General features: G+C 43.0%; 1 protein-coding gene across 1 annotated transcript in view; it reads left to right on the top strand.

The window, feature by feature from the left end:
- Positions 1–8,916: 8,916 nt before the first annotated feature.
- Positions 8,917–23,255, top strand: part of LOC118413905 — a 21,651-nt gene continuing 7,312 nt past the window's right edge. The window contains exons 1-11 of the mRNA XM_035817534.1: positions 8,917–10,121; positions 10,875–11,231; positions 11,825–12,199; positions 13,692–13,865; positions 14,986–15,387; positions 15,783–15,881; positions 16,252–16,381; positions 16,748–16,965; positions 17,991–18,147; positions 18,571–18,800; positions 19,553–19,672. Coding sequence (XP_035673427.1) covers positions 9,875–10,121; positions 10,875–11,231; positions 11,825–12,199; positions 13,692–13,865; positions 14,986–15,387; positions 15,783–15,881; positions 16,252–16,381; positions 16,748–16,965; positions 17,991–18,147; positions 18,571–18,800; positions 19,553–19,672 — 2,509 coding nt within the window. The 5' untranslated portion in view covers positions 8,917–9,874. The remainder of the gene's footprint in view (positions 10,122–10,874; positions 11,232–11,824; positions 12,200–13,691; positions 13,866–14,985; positions 15,388–15,782; positions 15,882–16,251; positions 16,382–16,747; positions 16,966–17,990; positions 18,148–18,570; positions 18,801–19,552; positions 19,673–23,255) is intronic.

The raw sequence follows: 23,255 nt of genomic DNA, 5'->3' as shown, positions 1-23,255 counted from the left end.
TACGGAGGATGATACTCAGGCTACTTACAAACCAGGGCTCGAAATACACTTTTCAGTCAACTTGCACCAGTGCAAGTTAAGCCAAAGGTAACTTGCTAAGCCAAAGGTAACTTGCACCAAAAGAAACTTACTTGCACAACCCAAAATAGTGAACTGTTAACCCTTTATTCTTCTTCTGAAAATTTGTAAATATATGGGGATACATAAAGACCACATGTTTGGATATTTGTTTTCCAAAGCGTATTTTATTTTGGATTTCAAATTGTACAACAAATGTGAATTTAGGATTAATTTAAGACAATTCAATGTCTACAACTTGATAAGATCAATAGATTTCTTCTGGACTCTTCGAGTGACTTCCATCACTATTCTTAACCATCGCTAGAACAACTCAATACAAACACATATAACTGGAAAATCCAGTTGATCATATCAAAGTCACTAAATTGTATGCAAAATGTATTTACTCATATGCAAATCAAGGTAAGACAACGCCATAGGAATTATTAGCATTATAGAGATGGAATTGTCTTCAAATTTTGTTTACCTGGATGTCTAACCAAGTTTAGAAATAACAAATTTAGGCTATTTTTTTATTCAGTGTTGTTTTCTTTTACCTTTCAATGGCAGACAATATGCTTGGTGTGTGTAAGCTTTTTCTAAAGTCAGGTATTAGTGGATAAAAGTAACTTGCACTGGTGCAAGTTTGGTCCAAACTTACTTGCACCACACCAATTTTACATGCACAAACTTGCATATGCATGTGGTATTTCGAGCCCTGCAAACGATGTGAAAATGGTGACAAGGTCCTGAGTGGGTAGGTTGAAATGTTTGTTGGGTTGTTGAAAGGTTGAAAGGGATTGAAAGAGTAAGTCTCCACTAAAGCTAGGGGCACAACCCGCCGTACTTGCAAGTGCGTGCTGTCTACGTGCCAAAACGTGGGCAATCTTTTGGTATCCGTAAGTGGTAAGTACCGTCTCCGTACGAACACGTGGCGATTCCCACGGATTTGGGAGCACGCAGACACGCCGTAGAAATTTAAGTGCATGCAGAACTTTCTCTGCGTTCGGGCTGCGGATTCGCCCTCCGTACGTGCCAGTACGGGCGACGCACCTGCCATGTACAGACTGAACGTTTTCAGGAATACGTGGCGGACGTGGCCTCCACAAAAAACGTACGGACAAATTGCACGTACGGCGGGTTGTGCCCCAGGCTTAAGTTAAGCAGACGTAACGTTATCAGCTGGATGGAAAAAGTGAAGAATTTGGCCAAATAGGGACAAAATAAATTGCAATGGGTTTTCAGTCAGTCTCTTGCAGTCTGTCCAGCTATCCGCCGGGAGGCCAGTTCACTCCTAGGCCAATCAACTCCTACTAGGCTTTTATAACTAACTTGGCCAAAGTCCCCTATTACTATTCGGCCAGGCGGGAGTTGTTTTCAACTGACCAGGATGATTTGGAAAGGATATATATAAATTATGATAATATCAGACATATCATTTCCATTGTAACGAGATGGAATCACTTGGCGAAGCAAGGAGGGTTGAAACCTCTTTGAGCGAAGGTATGAATGAGGTCATGACATGAGATCTGGTCTCATAACTATACCAACGTTTTCTTGTGGCAAAATCGTGTTCAAAGCTGTAATGTCGGAAAACCGCATTGTATATTTGACTCAACCACGGTAAAATGCGCATTGAAATGTGTTGCTTTAAAAACAATATGTTTCACTGCACATCCTTTTTAATACCACGTTTTTTGCACATCCCAAGTTATAACATTCCGCTATAAGCTGTTTTTTTCAGGTGGTACTGTACAGTACAGTTTTTCTTATAACCATGGCTTGTTTTGCAAAACAAATGTGGTTTGTATTAGTTTTGCCATCTCCAATTTTATCCGTCCACCTGCAGCATTACTCCTGTTCGTCTAACGTAAGTAATGCGCGAGTACCAGATCAACATCATTTGAAACTTCTACTATTTTTTTTTTTTCAAACTTCACATGGAGCTTAGTCGCAAGACTTTACGACTCAACCGACATGTTAGTTGTAAGTCTATTTCCAATCGAGTTCGTATTCTTTGTCCAAGATCGCAAAGTGATTTCCGGCTGCCAACTGTATATGCTTAACATTCCTTTTGACATTCACTGACAAAATGACATCTTTCCCACGTCCCTCATAGTCAAATTAGCCAGTTATAGCACACAGTGTCCCGGTCACATAGTCTTTTGGGGGATCAGATTGGAGCTGGAGACCGCGTGCCTCTTGTAATCTGCGTGGTAGTTCACTGCCACGGACAATATTCAACAGCACCCACGGCGCTCCCAGTAAGCCTGTTGCGGCTTCTGATCACGAAGTATATTTCTCACGCCTTTGAATCAGGGTATTACCAAGGAGATCAAACATCTAGTTCTAACCGCCTTGGTATTAACAATAATTACTCAGTGTTTGACGTGTGACTGTCCGGCAGTGTGCTCAAATTTGGTAGCGACCTCGGCAGAACACCGTGCAGCAGTCATGGACACAGCACTGTCAGCAGTCTGCCTTTCAATCTTCTTATTGGCTGTACCCGTTGGAGGTGAGTTAACTTACTGCACATTCAAAGTTGAATATCGACCCCACCCACAGTCCCAACGCGTGACTTTGTTATCAAATGCAGTATTCCCACATTTTGGTGTTAGCACAACTGTCTGTGACGGCCCTACGATATGTGCATTTTGCATGAGTTTATCTCGATGAGCCTTAATTCTTAAGAAATACATCCAACGTAGCGGTACCAGTCTTCGTCCGATTATTGAAAACGCCACTTATTTAACAAACGCACGGGCAGAGCCACGTGTTTAGCCCATGGCCATTGGAAGAAATAGTAGTGCCCTACCACTGTGACATGTATTTGAATGTTCTGCGGTGGAAAGTTTGCGCTAGGGGGACCAGTTTTCTTGAGTCTTTATCCTTCCCTTCAGACATAATATCCATGGCGAAATAACGCATTGGACTAACAGGTTCGCAACAAATTATCGTAAATGTCGACGACATCGTAATAAGACCATGAAAACGCTGTTGACTATACATACGATGGCGTTTCTTATCGGAAAACGTGGCATACATGTAGCATCATTTTCGTGCCAGAAAGCCAAGGTACCTTAAATCAACTAAGATAAACGTAAATACGTCTACGTGCTTCAATTGATAAGGCGTGACTTTCACAATTAAATATTCATATTCCTCGAAACGACGTTTTTTTCTATTTTTTTCATGTTGTCATTGTCATTGAAGCCTTGTAGATGTATTTACGTCTATTTAAGGTACCCTTTTCCGACGTAATTGACACCCCCGGCAGCCTACAAGGAGTGAGTTCTTGATGTCCGTAAGCTCAAAAAGAAAAGAGATTTGAATCGATCCAGATATAAAGAGAACCCAAAAGTTGTGAAGTTTCCGGATCCATTCAATGTTGTCTTTTTTATTTCAGGCATCCGACTCGTGGGTGGAAGTTCGTCCAGGGAGGGCAGGGTTGAAGTGTACCATGGCGGGCAGTGGGGGACGGTCTGTGACGACGATTTCGACATAAACGACGCCAACGTGGTCTGCCGTCAGCTGGGATACGGAGGCGCTGCCGAGGTCCGATCTCATGCAGCCTTCGGGACGGGGTCAGGCCCGATCTGGCTGGACGACGTGGCCTGCGAGGGTTCCGAGGCGAGCATCGAATACTGCAGCCACAGAGGATGGGGCACAAATAACTGTCAGCACCATGAGGACGTTGGTGTGGTCTGCTCGGGTGAGTTAAGACTTGTTTTTACGTGATGATAAACAAAATGACAAACTTGTGAACGTGTAGAATTTTGCGGTCCTTGCGTCTAACGTCTACATTACACTATAGATAAAAGTACGCCAAGCCCGTTCGATATCTCTGTAATGATCGTTGTTTATTCTCACTTTGAAAATTATAACGTTACCTTAAATAAACTTTAAAGTACGTCCATGATACTGCAATTATGAAAGCATAAAAAATACGTCGTTTCGAAAGAACGAAATGGCCCTTATCTTATGAACGATGCCCTTACGTCTCTTTACATACCCTTACAATTTCCGTTTCAAACTATAGTGCACACTAGAAAGTGTTCCTAAAACAAGCGTTGATACGCCTACGATGTTGTCGTTTACGGTATCGATATCGCAACGACCCGTAGGTACTGAATGGAGTTAAATACTGTTTTCGTAATGTTTCTGTTTCTGTCTTCTAGTGGAAAACCCATATCATATAGATCTAATGTTTTAGTTAAAAAATATGGTAAACTGTGCTCTGAATATGCATACAGTGTGTTAGTTTCTACATTGTGTACATGGTGTCCAAGTAAAACCAAAACAAGATTTCAACCACCTGCAAGTGTGTAGACCTATTATAATTGGATAAGAGGAGCAAAAATCAAGAAGAAAATTTATGATCATGTTATTGAAAAAGAACTCTTAAAGCCCCGGTCACAAGATTCGTACGACGTCCTTGCGATGGAATATACCGCACATCGCACGATGATCGCAGTGAATCGCAGCTAAAACGTAATCAAAATCAGCCATCGCAGAGCATTGGATGATGTTCAAAATTTTTCCAGCGTCGTACGATTTTTCACTTGTGTCTCTTCTGAATAGCCGCCTTACCGCTTGACCAAATGTGAACCTAGCTGTTGAATACTTTCCTATGATGTCTTTTACTGAACAAAAAAACACACACACAAAAAAACACACACAGAAACCATAATAAAATGAGTCTTACAAACATAGATTCAAATCAAGTACTAGTATGGTTATATCGGCCTACTTGGCGGCTCTACGAGTCAGGCTTTTTCGAAAATCATATTTTGCTTTTTTTATGATATGCTATTAAGAAAAAATGCCATCAGACAAAAATCATATGATAAACATTGTATCATAAGTCTGCCTTTCTGTTCAAGTTTCCCCATGGTTACGGTTATGGTAAACGGACCCGAGACCGACGAGAGCTGAGATCTCATTTGATTATGAACCCACGAGTATGTAGCTATCAAACAAATGCATGCATCACCTGTGCGCGATACTGAATCTGCCACGTGGAAAATATTGCCTTGAACACAGGCTCTTCTATGGGCGCTTGTTCTTGGGTTGCTACAGTGAACAGTTGCAACTGATATAGCTTCTTTTTTCGTCAACAACGGCAATATCAGGGGAAACTGAAACCATGACCACATGATGAAAATTGATAAATCTTTAACTTCATTAGTAGAAAAAATGGCCCTGATGAAGTCTGATATGGGGGCAATAAAAATCGTACGACGGTGGAGAAACTTTGAACATGTTCAAAATCTATTTCAGCTCTATTTTCGTCATAGGAGGCTCCCCGATTTACTATGATTCACCTGCGATTGACGCAGGTACGCTCTTATGACCTCATCGTACGATGCATTACGATCCTTGTGACCACAACTTTATATATCTAAGCCATTGCTTCCGATTCTTCCCCTACTTACGACGTACTGCGCTTATACCAAGCAAAAAATCGTCATCGCAGTTAATCGTACGATTCTTGTGACCGGGGCTTAAGCATAAAACCTGAACACAAAACCTCCTACTGGGAAGGCGACTTCTTTATCGCCCTTCCATGGAGACAAATATTTCATTTGGCATACAGAATTACAATCGATTCGACAAGTAGGATATTCCGTAGTAGAGCCAGCGTTCAAGGCTAAAATTTCCAAGTGTCAGATCCAGTATTACGCGCATGCATTTTTGATAACTAGATGCACGTGGTGCATCGTAGATAAAATCGTGCGTTCATGATTAGATTAGATCTCAAGCTTAGTTTGTCTCTGGGGTCGGATTGCCAATTGGCTAGTTTGCACATGGCTCCCTGCAATAAGGATTTCACAAGCAAGAGGACATTACAGCTTGATATTCAACATCTAAGTCCACATTTGGTCGATTTAAGAACCATAAAAGCGTTTAGTGGCTATTTAAAAGAGACAAAAGTGAAAATCGTACGACACTGGAAAAATATAGAACATCATAAGGCGATTGATTGATTATAGGACGCTGCGGGATGACGCTGCGGGATGGCTGAGTTTACCTACGATTTACCTCCGATTTATCGCACGAGATCATCCTGCGATTTACAGGGTAAGCTATCGTAGCTGCATCGTATGGTGTATGTGATCGGGGTTAAGTTGAGTTGCTTATGCTTCTGTGGTGTTTTTCAGGATCCGGACCTTCCGGGTACACACAACGAGGTGGTACTTACTACAAGGTGTTTGCACAGAACGAGACGTACGAGGCTGCCAAGCAGACCTGTGCGGCGGATGGAGGTCATCTTGCCGATGTGAAGACCAAGGCGCTGCACGACTTCCTTGTGTACAGGATTCAGCAGGTTGACGCGGATAAAGACTACTGGATCGGGCTCAATGATCTTACGGTAGGTGTCTCAACAGATGAAATATCTTTATGGCATAACAAACAAAATTTGGAGGACACATTGTTTCCCCCTCTTTTCTAAACCAAACTAAAGTAAACTTCCACGACCTCATACCTTCGCCAAATGGTTTGAATCTTTTTGAGTGAAGTATTTATATTTTTTTCCATTTCATTATGCAAATAATGTCCTGATTTGCGTAATTTGTCTCGGTTGATTATTAATATTCTTTCTATCAAAGAGAAACAAGCCCAAAGTATTAAATTCTTATCGTAGCAGAGAAGGCCAATTTGGTGTTTCCTGATTAATTATGCTAGCATCAAATTAATCTGCATGATTTATGTCTAATAGTGTCCACCTTCACTAAGCTTCATAATTTTGTAAATATGGAATTCGCATCATTTACCACTATGGAATTATTATATTTTCTCATGAACTAGATTCTATGCAAATGAGGTCGTAATCTGCATAATTCATATTTATTGTCATTTTTCTCTTTCTCAATTACATATATGAAGTCCTATCATGGGAAGCAGTGGATATATAAACTTTCCTCATTGATTATGCAAATTAGCTGTTGATTTGCATTATTAGTGTCCCATGATGTAAGTCATCACTTACTCGTAAACTTAAATCCAAATATCTAGATGTTAAACGTCTGACTGGATCCCTTTAATTTGTGTAGGTTGAGAACACGTGGACCTGGTCTGATGGGATTCCGGTCAGCCATTGTGACTTCACCAACTGGGCACCTGGAGAGCCTAACAACGTCGGCCATGGACAGGAACAGAACTGCGGACAATTCTGGCAAGCTGTGGGTTTCAAATGGGACGACGACTTGTGTGGAAAGCAAAAGTATTTCATCTGTCAGATAGGTACTTTTTCCACTTTCAGACTGTCGTAGTTGTCTCGGGAACTATGCCTTTATGATAAACCTTTGAATCTGTCCCCTTATTAGAGTCATTTTAATTATTGCCATTTGCACACTTCCAGGTCCAGGCGAAGTGAATTCCTGTGAGCAACCAGGCGGTAAGATGAAGGTTACATTTTCCTTGATCCATGTGATGTTCCCCGTGAAATTTGCCCTACTGTCAGTCAATCTGACATGGAAATGTGCACATGGTCACCGACCGGGATGGGAATGTATGTGTGTTGGGGTTTGGACGGGTAAGACCGATGTTTGTAGCCTTGACTGTTCTCAGATGGGTCCTACCAGATACAAATTATAGGTCAATTCATTGGCCCTAGGGCCAAAATGCCCCCTATGAAATTTTACTAGCCTCGGTCATGCTGTACATACTAGAGACTAGAGATTGACAAATAACATGCCAAGACCGCAACCTGCACACCCCAGATAGCTAGCTCCCCTCATGTTTTTGCTTGTTTAGCCAATATAACGTCCTTGGTTTAGCCAAGTGCTACTATTTACAGTGACATGTAGAGGCGACATGTGGAGTCAGACAACCCCAGTGTTAGATTAGCATGGGTAACATTCGATTTCTACGAGGGCTGCTCTGAGGGCGTTGTCCTCTGAAATTGCGAACTTTTTGTCCGGTGCACTGTCAGATATTTCGCAATTGGCAAAATGGGCGCAAAATGGTGCGTAGCAAAACAGAACGCCGCAATTTTTTTCATATCTTACACGTGATAGTATACTAAACTGACCATATGGTGTCTTGATGAAAGTGTCTTGGTACTTCTTTGTCTTGTTCCCCTTCCTTTCAGCCCATCCAGCATCCTTATTGTGTGAAATTCTTACTTAGCTTGCCAAATTCGACATTTTACAGTCGTTACATTTGACTTTATCAGTCAGAAATTACTGTAGGCAGACATCCCGGCCGGGGCCCGGCTTGGAAATGGGACCTTAGCCTAACGTAGCAAAATTTGGAAATGCACCCAGTAAAATGTGCATTGAAATATGGTGCATTTAAAACAACATTCCGCTTTAATCCTTATATATCAGCCTTTTAGATGAGCTTTTATTTTCACGATACCCTGCTTTGCGAAACGATTGTGATGCGCCACTTGTCTTGCTACAAGAACCATATACAGTCAATATGAAACCTCAGTCACAAAGTTTAAAATTGTTATGAGGTCGTGGAATTCAAGTGAATTACATATGGATCAAGATCGGAGTTCGGATATCTGACCGAATTGACGGAGGTGTCATCTTTACTTCGCCATGTGCCCGAAAGATATTCTCTGAAGAAAGGCAGGCTACAACATATCCAGAACATGAGATTTTTTATAGTATAGTTGCAGTATTATTGATAACGACTTAAACATAGTGATAAAGAAAATACCGAGTACAGCTGTGTCATAAAGATCCGATCTCTGGGTCTCAAGTTATGCTGTCTACAGCACATAAATCCACAAACAGCATTTTCCACGAACATCAATTATCAATCTGTGTCAGCACCCGTTTCGCTTCCATTCACAAATCTATATCTCTCTATTTATCTCTACCAGGCTGTCCAACGGTTGTCTTATAGGGCTTATTCACGTGACGTCATCACCCCTTCCCTCCGTGCGCCTCCATCTTGGTGTACCACCAGTCCCGGTGAAGATTCTCGGTGTCCGAAGGTCTCTAACTCCGAGGAAAGTGAAGTCGTTTGCACGCTGTTTGACTATGCAAAGAGCTCCCTACCTCAAGTCATATTTTCGCTACAAAAATCGGATAGAAATTATCCATATTTCATCAATGAGGGAAAGTTTTCGGAGATCCAGTCTACTTTACGGACACGGCAACAGTGACGGGGTGACAGCGGAGTCCATCGATCTTGTCTTTGTTATTTTGTTCTGTGAAAGACTTTCTGCACACTCAGTTAAAAACGTACCAGACTTACAACAACTTGATGAAAAATCCTTGCGACAACGTAGTATCTGGACAAATACTGGAGTGTAGGATGAGATTTAGTTGATAGAAGTAACGTTACGTAGTGATCAGGAAAGTTCGACATTCAGAAGTTGGACGACCACAGGATAGTATCCTGTGCCGCGGTTTTTGTTCACACACAGTCAGCATCTTGTACTCTTTGTTTTTTTCATGGAAATTCATCAAAGAACTAGGGGACATGCTCCTGCTGTCATTTATGGACTCCGCTGTTTGTTTTCGGAATTTCCCTTCGTATTTTCATTCCCGCACGGCTTTCCTAGAGAATCGCGAAGCAAATCTTACTGTTACCCAATCTGTGTGCGCTTTACCAGTGCAGAACCAACATCCCACGTCAAGACAAAGCACTGTGATTGTGAAACTAAACGTTTTGAACGGAAATGGTGCATTGCTTGGGAAATATTTACAATTTCTACGGCGAGTTGCATAGGGCCCCACTGTAGGCGGGCTGACTGTGGTACACCAAAATGGCCGACTTCGCTCGTTGCCAGGGGGAGGATCACGTGACTGAATAAGCCCTATACGGCTCCACCACCGTTCAGGTCTCCAGGATGACGTCCTACACCATGACGGGAGACACCCGCGAGGGCCGCCCCGTGTACTACAGCAACGCCACCTGCGACTTCCTGTATTACAGGGGTGACAGCTTTCTGGGGTGGTGTGTGGGGCCGGATTTTGGGCGCCGGGGTGTCTACGTCAAGGACTCCCACCTCTACGCCGACGAGATCAACGGGGCCTTCTTTCTGATGAACAATGGACAGTGGATAGAGAACACGGATGTGAAGATCGCCTGTTATGGTTCGTAGGACTAACATCATATTTTACGATATGTAAGAGGAGCGCCGGTGTAATTTTTCCGACTACTACTATCTACGCGACTCAACCTCTGCTGGGAGAGTAATTTGGCGATCACATAAAACGTCGCATGACCTACATTTGATTTTATTTTACATGAGGCACATTTTTGTCTGTATTGCATACCCGGAAAGCCGCACCAGGGCATAACACAACAGGTTTGTATTGAAGAGTACAAACTGTAACGTTATATTCGGACAGATTTATTTGATCCAATCACCGGAATGGAGCCCTACTCATTTTGGTAATTGTGGTAGGTATTCGAGTCGACTTTTTTTCCAGCACTTCCAATTTAACGTCCTATCCGATGGATGTCCTTTACCGAAGCTAGGTACTCAGTTTCACCCAAGCAAAGTGAGGATAGACGTATAAACTACCATTCCAAGGGCGCATGTGGTGATTTAAACCCAGGACCTCTAGGATCTGGGCCAAACACCCTACCATTACGCAATGCCGTTGCCACATGCCCAGTCTGCATTATTTCATGAGCTTGAGATGAACAAATAATTATGGAAAACTGCAATGGTAAAGTTTTTCGTATTCCCACTTGCAATTAACGTTACATGTACCCGAAAGATTTCATTTCCCCCCTTTCAATCCTGGTTGTCCTGTTGCTTGACCACCTTTTGCAACCTCGCGTATCAGCTAACTTTGACTGCCCTATTAAGGTTACATTTTCTTCCTTGTCTACTTCAGATGACGTTCCAGCTGATGCTGTAATTCCACAACCGGTAAGCAGCACTATAGAATGTACGAGGGTCAGTCTGCATGGTGACGCCACCTACCAACCTTCCCGTATGACAACCTACACCAGGACAAGCCAGACCAGCGGCGGCAGGCCTGTCTACGTTAGCGACAGGGACAGCCGAGCCTTTCTCTTCTTCGTCGCAGATAGATACAATCAGTGGTTGGTCGGGAGCACGATCGGGCAAGCCAATGGCGGCGTTTACGTCAGCGATTGTGCCATGACACCGGACCAGACTAGGCCAGTGTGGGAGCTGTGGGACGGGAGCCAATGGCGGTTCGTCCCGTCGGTCCATGCAACCTGCGTCGGTATGTGCACTGTGTCGTATTAACATTTTGTTACCTCCGGGAAAGGAGGCATTCAAAGGGTCAAAAACCAAAAGTCGGGAACCATATTCAAAGATATAAAGAGATATGCAAGAAATACAAAACACATATCATGAAGTATTAGAAATGTACACGAACACTTGTATCCGACTGGCTTCATGTAAACGCATACCATACTAATAACGGGATGTTCGAGTAGCCTTGCTGAAACAATGACTATATGAGACGTTCCCCACACTGTCCCGTTACATCCCCCCCCCCCCACGCACACAGAAACGGGGTACCGAAAGTGTGAAAGGGTACGAAAAAGGAAAGTACTGAAAGTGTATAAAGGAATGAAAAGTAAGGAAATGTAAGAAAATATGAAGCAAAGTGAAATAAAATTGATGTGAATATAAGGAAACACACAACTCTCAAATCTGACGTTAAATCTAACCGGCAACAGTGCTGTGAGTGCACCCTCTTCGACAATTTTACGTCTATTTACATAGACACATTTTACATTACTCACGCCACCCAACCAACTATATTCGCCCCCAGCTTTTTTAAAAGCTCTCTTGATTAATCTACCACAGCGTTTCCATCTCAACAAACTACTGAGATACCAACGACGCCGAGACATGCAACAACTCCAACCAACACTACGGTACGTTCACAGAACACAGCCACAAAGATGTCGTTTTCTACCCAGCCGACACAACGATCAACTCATCCAGGAACTACGGTTTCGCAGGACGCCACACGTGCACAGACCACATCCACACAGATGCCTTCTTCTGTCCAGCCGACACAACGGTCAATTCATCCAGGAACTACGGTTTCTCAGCACGCCAAACGTACACAGACCACATCCACGCCGATGTCGTCTTCTACCCAGCCGACACGACGGTCAACTCATCCAGGAACTACGGTTTCTCACAACGCCACTATCCGGACAACAGCACTATCAGGTATCTCACTGTGTTTGTCGCAGCGCGAAGGGTTCATGAACCGTATGAATGCATTTCTTATTCAAGTATGTTGTTCAGATGATGTATCAAAAATTCATTCATCAAAACTTGATCACTAGCGACGGAGCACCATGAGTTGAGTTCCAGCACGTGACAAAGCGTGCCATGGTAGGGCTTGGGTCCCAATTCCCAACCCGAGGCCCGGTCGGGTAGCTTTCGGAAACGAAAAAATACGATATATGAGGCAACAAAACACAAACAAATTATGTATATGTATATTACTGGATAAACACTTTTATTTTTCGTTTCCGCAAACATCTCGGCCGGGGCCCGGTTTGGAAATGGGACCTTAGCCTAACGTAGCAACATTTGCAGTAAAATGTGAAATATAGTGCCTTTATAACAACATTCTGCTTTAATCCATAGTCTTTCAGATGGGCTTTTATTCTAACAATACCCAGCTTTGCAAAACGATTGTTTGTATTTCTCATGTAACCCACTTTCACTCCTTTTCGTCTAACATCAGAAATGCACAAGTACCGGATCAATATCATTTGAAAACAACTTCTATCATTTCTTTTTTTCAAACTTCACATGGAGTTTAATCTCCAGGCTTTGCGACTCTTCCGACATATTAGTTGTAATTCTATTTCCAATTCTTCTTTGTGCAAGATCACAAAGTGATTTCCGGCTGACAACTGCGTATGCTTAACATTCCTTTTGACATAGCTCTTAACATTCTTGACATTCACTAAAAATGGGACATCTTCCCCAAGTCCCTCATAGTCAAATTAGCCACTTATAGTGCACAAAGTCTCGGTCACAGCGTCTTTTGGGGGATCGAATTGGAGTTGGAGACCGCGTGCCTCTTGTAATCTGCGTGGTAGTTCAATGGCACAGACAATTTCCAACAGCACCCACGGCGCTCCCAGTAAGCCTGTTGCGGCTTCCGATTACGAAGTATATTTCTCACGCCTTTGAATCAGGGTACCTCGTTCGCTGGTTCGGTGGCGAGGGATGATTGTCTCTAGCAGCCTTGCCCAAAAGCAGCTAAGGGGTCCAAATTTACAACACTTACTCTCTGGCCCGGGGCTATCAACCACTCAAAAATCACGACCACAGCATGTCCAGAACACGAGATATTAAAAATGGAAGTTCCGCTGCAGTACCTTAGCAAGGCGCTAGGGGCCCATTATGGAACTTGACCTTCATCTTCCCGACCCCTACCCACCTACCAAATAACATCAGGATCCATACAAGGCTTGTCGAGTTACGTTGTTTACGGACGGAATGACGGACGCACAAGCCCAAAACATAAACCTTTGCCAGAATACTAAACTGAGAACAAAAACAAAATGTTAAGGAGTCTAAAAACCAAGGGCTCTGCCTCTAGCGTATTGCGTGTACATTTGCGTGTACATACAATGTATATGACTAATCACTATGAAGCGAAACCTAAAGATGACGTACGTACTGCATTTTTTCCTGATAGCTCCTAAGAAGTGGCGTGATGACTGGCGTTGCGGGCAGGGCTACCCTGCTGAAGACGGTAACCCTGCTGAATGCGACCATGGCGGGATATACCCATGCTGCTCCCCGGGAAACTGGTGCGGCAACACTGCAGACCACTGTGACTGTGCGGACTGTGTCGACTACAGAAACACTGGTACATTACTGGAACATGCAAAAGATCGCTTTGTTATTAGAAAAGACATTCACGTCTAGCCCCATCTAACTGTATCGCGTTTGTTAGCCCACAACTCTCAAATCTGACGTTAAATCGAACCGGCAACAGTGCACCTTTTCGACAATTTTATGTCTATTTACATAGACACATTTTACATTTGGGCCATTTTACATTTGATGGCTTCCGATCACCAAGTATGTTTCTCACGCCTTTGAATTAAGGTATTACCAAGGACGTTAAACATCTATTTCTAACCTCCTTGGTGTTACCAATGATTATTCAATGTTGACTTCACTGTCAACGGGTCCATACCTGACAGCAATCACGCCAGCTAGAACAGAACGAACAGCAGCTATGGACACTGTACTCAGTGTACTGTCAGTAGTCTGCCTTTCGATCTTCTTTTTGGCTGTGCCTGTTGGAGGTATGTTATCTTCCTGCCCAGTATAAATCCTACCTACAGTGCTAGCTAGTGATTGCATGCATCCCAACCCGTGTGCTCTTGATCTGATGTAGTACTCCAAAGTTCAAGTGTTACCACATCAAAAATCAACTGTAGTATAGGTGACGGCGCCACGATGTGCATTTTGCATTACGTAAATGCAGAAATGTTCGCGGTGGTTTTATGTTCGCGGTTTTCGCGAGGCAGTCTTACCGCGAACTTAAAAAAAAACCCACCGCGAACATTTTCTCATTACAGTATGGACTACAGTGTATGGCTGCTATGGCACTACCGTGAACACTTCACTTTCTCCCTCTAACGCGAAATTAAATCCCCTCGAACTCAATGATGCATTTACAGTACTTTTCTAGTCAGCTGTGCTTGTATTGAATTATTCTGCTAGTTCATTCTAGTGACGCTGAATGAGAGTGATGGATGTCACTCGAAATGTCCGGAGGTAAATATCCGTGTTTTTTTTATCCAGTTGTAGAGATTGAATTGTATTTGAACATTTACAGTAGACAGCTGTATTTCGAAGTAATTCCCTTCTATTTTGCTATCTAGTCGGACACAAATTACTTGATGGATAACTTGTATGTATTCAACATTTGACAAATACAGGTTTTAATGAGTCAGACACTCCTATTTTCTTCACAGGCTGTGAAATATCGGGCTACGCTAGTTTCAAGGGAGTCTGCTACAAGGACTTCCCTGAACGGATGACGTACGCCCAGGCCAGACAGAGGTGTGCCGCGGACGGGGCGATGTTAGCCATGCCGAAAAACAGAGAGATCAACGCTTTTATCGACGGTGTGAGTAGGGAGATGTGGTCGACACGCTGGATCGGCTTAACTGACGCCGACAGAGAAGGGCGATGGGTATTTGAGGACGGTATAAGTTTAGCGTCAACAGGTTATTCCAACTGGTTCTACGGTGAACCCGACAATTTTGGCAACAGAGAAGAAGATTGTGCCCAGAAACAACGCTCTTGGTTCCGGGCTGTAGTTGCATGGGCTGATGTTGCGTGTGGTGAGACCTCGGGGTTCGTCTGTCAGATAGGTAGGAGGTGTCATTATTATGTTTTCCAGATAGGGCATGGAAGTTGGCAAAGGTGACAATTATTAGATATAGATCATGCAACTCAGGGCCTCATTAACATAACTTATTAGGAAATGCTAAAATAATATTCATTGGACGAGCTGAGTTGGGCTACAATTGGTAAAGGGTCGAAGCTCCCGGCATCCTGACTGTGAATCAAGTACCTAATGTCGATGAAGGTTAGGATGATCCAGGTAATAACATACGCCAAAAAGCAGCTACTTCAACAGCTGGATATGATTTTGGAGACGATCAGACGTATCAGGTAGCATCCACTGCTTTCGTCAGTGAGTAACTATTTTGTTGTTGTTGCGCAAGTAGCTGATACTATCTATTTTCATTCCCGACCACGGCAGCAGATACGACAGTGCCGCCCACCACCACCATGCAGCCGCCAGCCACAAACGCCCTGACGTCTGAAACTTCAACTGCACAGGTCTCTGGAAATCAGGGAGGTTTGTCAACTTGGACACTCGTGAAACTGCCATATCCTTTGTGAGAAGCAAAGCTTGACAGCGTAGCCAAACTGTCACAATCCGTATAGTATGCCTATAGATCTAGATTACAATATGAACGCTAAGGCAAACCAGAAGTGCAGTTTTGTTGACTGCTTCTCTAGCTGAATAAAGCAAATTATGAATCAATACTACTATTGATTCATAATTTGCTTTATTCAGTGTAAATGGTCTACACGCTCAGAATGAAAAGCTTATTTCCAACATACGTAATTAAACAATTTTTCACTGACTGTTCTGCTACTTTCGGAGACGAGAGCAAACAAAATAGCAAAGATACAAACGTATATTTGTCCTTTCATCCATGTAGGTACGCAGGGGATTTCCTGTGGACAGACCACTTTACTGGCCGGATCCGGATATGTGACGTCACCTAACTATCCGGACCTCTACCCCGACAACATCGACTGTACCTACCACATCGCCGCTACTCCCGGGAAGTAAGACGGTGTCTTTTTTCTTCGCCAAAATAAGATGAAAAGAATGTTGTCGATGATGCTAATTTGCGTGCGCGCGCGCGTGTGTATGTGTTTGTGTTTGATTGTTTGTGTGTGTGTGTGTATGTTTGTGTGTGTGTGTGTTCGGGTGCTTATGTGTGTGTGTGGTGTGTGTTCGTACGCGTGTGGGTATGTGTGTGCATGTTTGTGTGTATGTTCGTAATTTTAGGCGCTTGAATAGTCTGATTATATTTCTAAAATGGTCCAATTCTTGTATGAGATCTGCCAACAGAGTATCGTTCACTCTAGGTTTGGGATGTTCTTGGTGTGGTTTGTGTAACTTAAATCTACCCTGCCTATTTACCGTAGGATAGTCCTGATCCGATTCATTGACGAGTTCGAGTTTGAGAGCGTGGACGATGCGTGCATCACGGTGGTGCTGGACGGCAGCGAGACCCTCGGGACGTACTGTAGCAGTCGGGAGCCTCCAAGCGCCATCACTGGTACCACTGTGGATGTCAGGCTCAGAACCGACTTCTCCATCAGTCGCAGGGGCTTTCGGCTGCGCTATGACGCTGTCGAGCCAGGTAAGGCTACAACACATTACCTAATTTCGTTAGGGCGCGATCTCATAGGTCGTGCGATCGTCGAACGTCGACGAAAAAGTACGTATCAACTGCCTTGGTACACAAAATTGAAACCTGTCTGAAAATCCCATGGCATCAAAATCGTACAACGATCTCAGGACCTATGTGACAGCGCCCTTAGGAACAGCAAATAGAGCACAAGATCTAGATTCTACCATCACCATCACTGGTACCACCATCTCAGATACAAGAAGATGATAGACAATTTGTATGGATCATAATGGTTTTGTTGTACATGTATATAACCCCCTGACCTCATGACTTCTTGACTTTATGTACATATGTGTATTTGTATCTGCATTGAGTGTATGATATCTGTCCATCTACTTGTATATACTGTTTTTTTTTTAATGAGCCCTGGAAGATTAGCTCAATGAGCTAAAGGGTATCACAATAACCTCAATAAACTCAACTCAACCGTGGGCGTTAGGCTAAGAGCCGACTTCCCCATCCGCCGCAAGGGTTTTCGGCTGCGCTATGAAGCTGTGAACGAGGATAAGTACAAGATAACGTTCTTTATTTCGCTTTAAAGAAATGGTTTAATACTTTTAAAGAAATGAACAAAGCTTTTCAAGTTCATTTTATTTTAAGTCGATGTTGACAAATTTAAAAAAGAATTAGTTATTCTGAAAACGTTTAGGTTTAGAAATGATGGAATGTTTAAGAACTGTTTGCAGAGGACAGAAAAGTAGATGCAATTGAGTATCATCTGATATATTGATAAAAAATGTCTGTAATAAAACCTACTAGACCTCAAATGCCGAGGAGGGTATGGTGGGTTCACATGTCTATTCCAGTCTGTATGAGTTGCATATTGACATTCTTTTCGTTTAGGTTGAACCATGTGGGGAAGAAGTCATTTTTTTTACTGTGACCCACCTGGTTATCTAACAGAAAAATCTACAATTACTTCTTCGGCCGGAAACTTAAGGGCAGTGTGCGAAAGCGTTTTCCTTTTCCAACAGACTCGGCGTTGGACCTTCCAGAGACGCTTTCGACCTGCGAGGCCATGAGTACGGTCACTGTGTCCGGCGTCAAGGGGACCCTGACGTCACCCATGTTCCCTGACAACTACCTTGACGACCTCTCCTGCTCCTGGACCTTTCTAGCGCCGCAAGACAAGTACGTCATTACATTTAAATAGTCACGTGACTGTGGCGCAATCCAGCGTACGCCATGTTTCTACAAATGCTATCTCAAAGCTACGTCATTCCCTTGGAAACAGTTTGCAGTCACGTATCGATGACGTCATTTAGTTTCATCCATGTTGGTGCGTTAAATACGCGTGTGAAAAGAGAGAGAGAGAAAGAGGAGAGAGAAGAGAGACGGGAGGGAGGAGACAGAGAAAGGGGAGAGAGAGAAAGAGAGAGAGAGAGAGAGAGAGAGAGAGAGAGAGAGAGAGAGAGAGAGAGAGAGAGAGAGAGAAATTATTTGTGTATTCAGTTTAATCAGCCACCATCCGTTTATCAGAGCGTACCGACATGCCGGTGACTTTATTCATAAATATCTACAACATGTGACGTCATGTGCTTCTATCACCCGCAGGTTCGTGGAGGTCCGTTTCCTGACCTTGAACGTGGAGGACTTTCCCAATTGCAGATACGACCAGGTGTTCGTGCTCATCGAGGGTGTAGAGACCAGCGACGGGCCTTATTGCACTTTCAACCCGCCCTCCGGGGCGTTCTACGGCAAGAGAGTCACCGTCAAGTTCATCACCGACAGCAGCGTGGCGGAACAGGGGTTCGAGATGACGTACCAGAGCGTTGAAGGAGTCGGTAAGGAAATATTTTCATTTTCATTTCATTGATTTACTTCTTCTACATGTTTTATGTATGTGCTAAACAGTACGTTTAGGGCTCAGGCAAAGCGTGGGGGTTCCATCATGGTACAGGTGACACAGCTCAGGTGGCTAAGTGGCTTGTGTCTAGCTGGTTTGGCTCCTCAGTGGGCAGAAGTTTTTGGCCTGGACAGTAAATTTGATCTATGTGACAAGACTAAAACATGGCAATCAGAGATGGCAGACATCGTGCCCTCACTGCGCAATCACATTTTTGGTCGTCGTTCCACACTTTGATGCCACGCGTAGAATTTTTATACAGGCTGTCGCAGAACCAACAACCGACAGTGATCTAAACAACTCTTCTGTAACAAGACAGCTTATCCTTAATTCTGCACAGTGCATGCACGACTTCACCAAGAGTGCCTTCAATATTTGATCGTACGATGATCGCAAGACGTATGTAGCCCAAAGCAGACTGGAAAGAAGTAGTAGGGCTGGGGATGTATAACAACATGTTTCTGTGATTTCTAATATAAACGATACCCTTAATGCTGTTTTTTTGTTGAAATATGCTGTATTTGCTCGCAACTTTTGCCTGTCTAGTTGTATGTATGTCCAGTGGAGGGTACCCTAAACTCGTAAGGATATTGCTCCACCAGCAGTATAAATACTCTACTAGCATGCCTTCTCTTAGAATATTCTATCCAGGGCCGAAGTTCATTTGAGGATTTTACATGTTTGTTTCAGCCTCGGGCACATGCACCAACAAAGACTTGGTGATCTGTGGTGATAAACGCTGCATCCCCTCCCTCTGGAGATGTGACGATGTCAGGGACTGCGACGACGGGGCTGACGAGAGGGACTGTCGTAAGTACTCAATTACACACCCTTTCCACTGGAGTTACAGTAATTGAACAACTATATATTTATTTATTAATAAAAGATTTACCACATTTGCGGAAGGCCACTGTTAGACATAACAATTGACTATCGTATTTTTGATATGACAACCAATGCACCGGTAAGGACAGGTACCCTACTTTTTGATAAGTTTGGTGGGTTCTTTAATATGCTAGAGGTGCAGTTGTTTGCATGTTAAGTACATGAAAAAATACAGTAAGTGTGTTTACAAATAGGCATTGCATGTCAGACACACACTATGTTTCACAGCCATGAGCTGCCTGCGTTATGCTGTACTCTTCTTTCGACTTCCACAGCGTTTCAATCTCAACAAACTACTGAGAGACCAACGACGCCGAGACATGCATCATCTCCAACCAACACTGCGGTACGCTCACAGACCACAGCCACACAGATGTCTTCTTATGTCACCAACCAGTCGACAAGCCTAGAAGGTATGGGCTCATTATCTTGATTGATTGATCACTTGACTTTTTCATTAGCTGAGTAAGAATGCACCTTATCGTCTGCCAGGCATTTATGATTCGTTACTCGAATCACGTGTCACGTGATCAGAGTAACTGAATCGTCTCTCCTGAAGAAGGTCGACGGAAGTGCGACTGAAAATTCGAGGTGAGAATAATTTGTGTTGTATGACAGTTGAAAAACTTCAATATGTATTCTATCAAAACAGATGAGCTTTCATGCTAAGAATGCACCTTCTCACATGATGATAAGATATACATTTATGTTGAAGTCAGTTTTTTCTGGCCTGTTGTTTTAGCCAACAATTGTCACTAGTACAAAATCATTCTCTTGCAGAAGGAGAGACTACTACATCTCCCGGTATGTGGTACAGCAAGCCGCTCCGCCTGGCACTGCTTCACCTGTGCTGTGCTGCAGGCATCATCGCCATGGGCATCATGTCACTGTGTTGCTATGGTTACAGACGCAAATACCAACGTGGACGAAAGGTGGCTCCGCTAGAGTGAGATATCGACGAAGAAGAACCAGAAAGCAAATGTGACAAACGAGCTCGAGCAAAATATCTTCAAAGACGACCTAGCATGTTAAATTGTTTAGAGTAAAACTAACCTTAGTTTCATGAGCTGGTCGTCCTTTTACAAGGCAGATCCTCAGCAGTCATAGGCTGCCGCTCTTAGGAAGAAATGTTGTTGTGTCAAAGTTTGCAGTGCTCCAATGTAGGTAATCACATACGTCTGATATTGTGTTATACTAGGGTGAATACAAAGATACAGGCACTTTTTAGAACTTTCCCAGGATGATGGTAGGAGGCTTTGATGGTAAATCTTGTATTGAGTGAAAATAGTGAATATCGTTAAGTTTGATGTCATTTAAATGTCATTTCTTAATGATAAGTGCATTGATGTTGATGTGCTTTACACCTTCAACACGCCGATGTGACGTCGATCGTTTGATCTAATATGCACTCGTGTGTACAACAATGATGTAATGGGTATATCCACGTGATATTATCTATCTAATTTCAGCATCACTTTACAATAAACTCTGTTATGCACAGTTTCTTGGTGAATGCTATTACAGCAATGGTCATATCTTACACTTATATTCTAATGAGTTATTCTTAAGACAAATGCTCAGCGTTTTGAAGCAAATACATCGTCACATAGGTCAATAATGGACGCCAAATGAGTAGGATATTGCTGAAAAATTTTCTATCTTTGTAGATTATAATTAACTTTACAGTTGATAGCCCCATATAGGCGTGATGAATTTGAAAAAGGAAATCCGTAGCCCGGACATCAAAACAACAGTGTGAAAGCAAGGAGATGAAAGAAAATGTATATGGCTCAACTTGAGCTTGACAATACATGCAATGCCCATTCTTGACGCTTGAGGTGGTAATTGAGTTATCAATTTTCGTGCTTTAACCGGATGGACGCACAAACACAACAAAAGTCGTACTAGTTGGCAAAATAGACTAACATGCAGTGATTGTGCACCTACCTTTGGCTGACAAAATCACATTGTCAAGTTGTGAAATAGTCACTTAAGATATACAATGTCCCTAACGCATTGCCTTTTGTCAGGAAGAAGTTAAGAGATGTGGGACCGCTGCCTACAGTTTTCAAACGATATTAGAAAAACATTGTTAAGTTAATGTAAGCAACATAGGTCAGCTTTTGTATCAGTAACAGTGCAAGTGTACACGTACAACGTCCTCAATACTGCAAGACGGAGAGCAGCCATGGACGCCATAACGTCAACGCTTTTCCTTTCACTCGTTATGACGGCTGCAGGCGGTACAGGTATGCATACCGCCATTTTTCTCATCTAGACATTTTGGATTTTAGATGGATTTTAGATTCAATCAAGCCCATGCATCAACGATGGGGCGTGCTATGCTTTTGTCATGTCTTGTCATTTTATCCTTTGACTCCTTTGTATCATACAATAGAATCCTCAAGTGTGCATGTACCTAACGTAGTGGCACCAGTCTTCGTCTGATATATTGGAAACGGCAGGGCCAAGTCTGTGACGCCATAACTTGCGATATAGGGAGCCAGTTCTTGGCTCTTTATCCTTCCCGTGCTCTACCTTAATAGGGCCTTCACACTGAAACCGAATCAGCAGGAATCGAGCAGAACCAGCCGGAATGAATTATTTGCAAAATTCGTGCCACATTCGGGGCCATTCGGGTGGGAATTCCAAATAGGCCTTAAATCCCCTTCACACGAGAAGGAATGAGCCAGAATGCCGTCAGAATGAAAATTCTTTTCTATTCCTGTGCATTCGTAGTGTATTCTAGACATTCCGACTACATTCTAGATATTCTTTCGGCTACATTCGGGCATGATTCGAGATGGCTTGCCGTTTCGATTCTCCATCGAATGAGATAAGAATGTTTCGAATAATGTTGGAATGCTGCAGAATACGGTCAGACTTCAGTAGGACTAGTTAGAATACACTTAGAATCCACTATGAATGCCATTCGATATTTCTCCACTTCGAATGCACCTCGACAGTTTTTAACATGTCAAAAACTTTCGGGTTAGCCAAAAGAACGGGCACGAATATCTGGAATGCAGTTAGAACACACTACGAATTGCCAGGAATTGCCAGGAATAGAAAAGAATATTCGTTCCGACGGTATTCTGGCTCATTCGTGCTCTCGTGTGAAGGGGGCTTAAGGGCAGACATGATTTCCAACTGTAGCTAGGAAAGAGAAATATCGATAAATATCAATTATGCAAATAAGACCTAATTAGCACCATCAATGAGAAAATACTGTAATTACTTGATGGTAATTAATGATGGGAATTTCTTTCCCACTGCATGGAAATTAACCAAAGGTGAATATTATTAGATATAGGTCATGCAAATCAGGGCCTCATTAACATAAATTATGAAGAAATGCTAAGATGATATTCATTGTACGACCTGAGTTGGGCTAGCCTCCATAGTAGGCTCTTTGGGGCTTTTTTTGGGGGCTCATAATACACTTTTGCCGGCCATTTCTATTTGTACTCGGTCGCTGATTGCTGGCGTTTTCTGTGCGGTGTATCGC

The sequence above is a fragment of the Branchiostoma floridae genome, chromosome 4 (genome assembly GCF_000003815.2).
Source record: "Branchiostoma floridae strain S238N-H82 chromosome 4, Bfl_VNyyK, whole genome shotgun sequence".
NCBI lineage: Eukaryota > Metazoa > Chordata > Leptocardii > Amphioxiformes > Branchiostomatidae > Branchiostoma > Branchiostoma floridae.
Note: the sequence above shows the minus strand (reverse complement) of the source record. Positions and strands in the feature narration are given on the sequence as shown.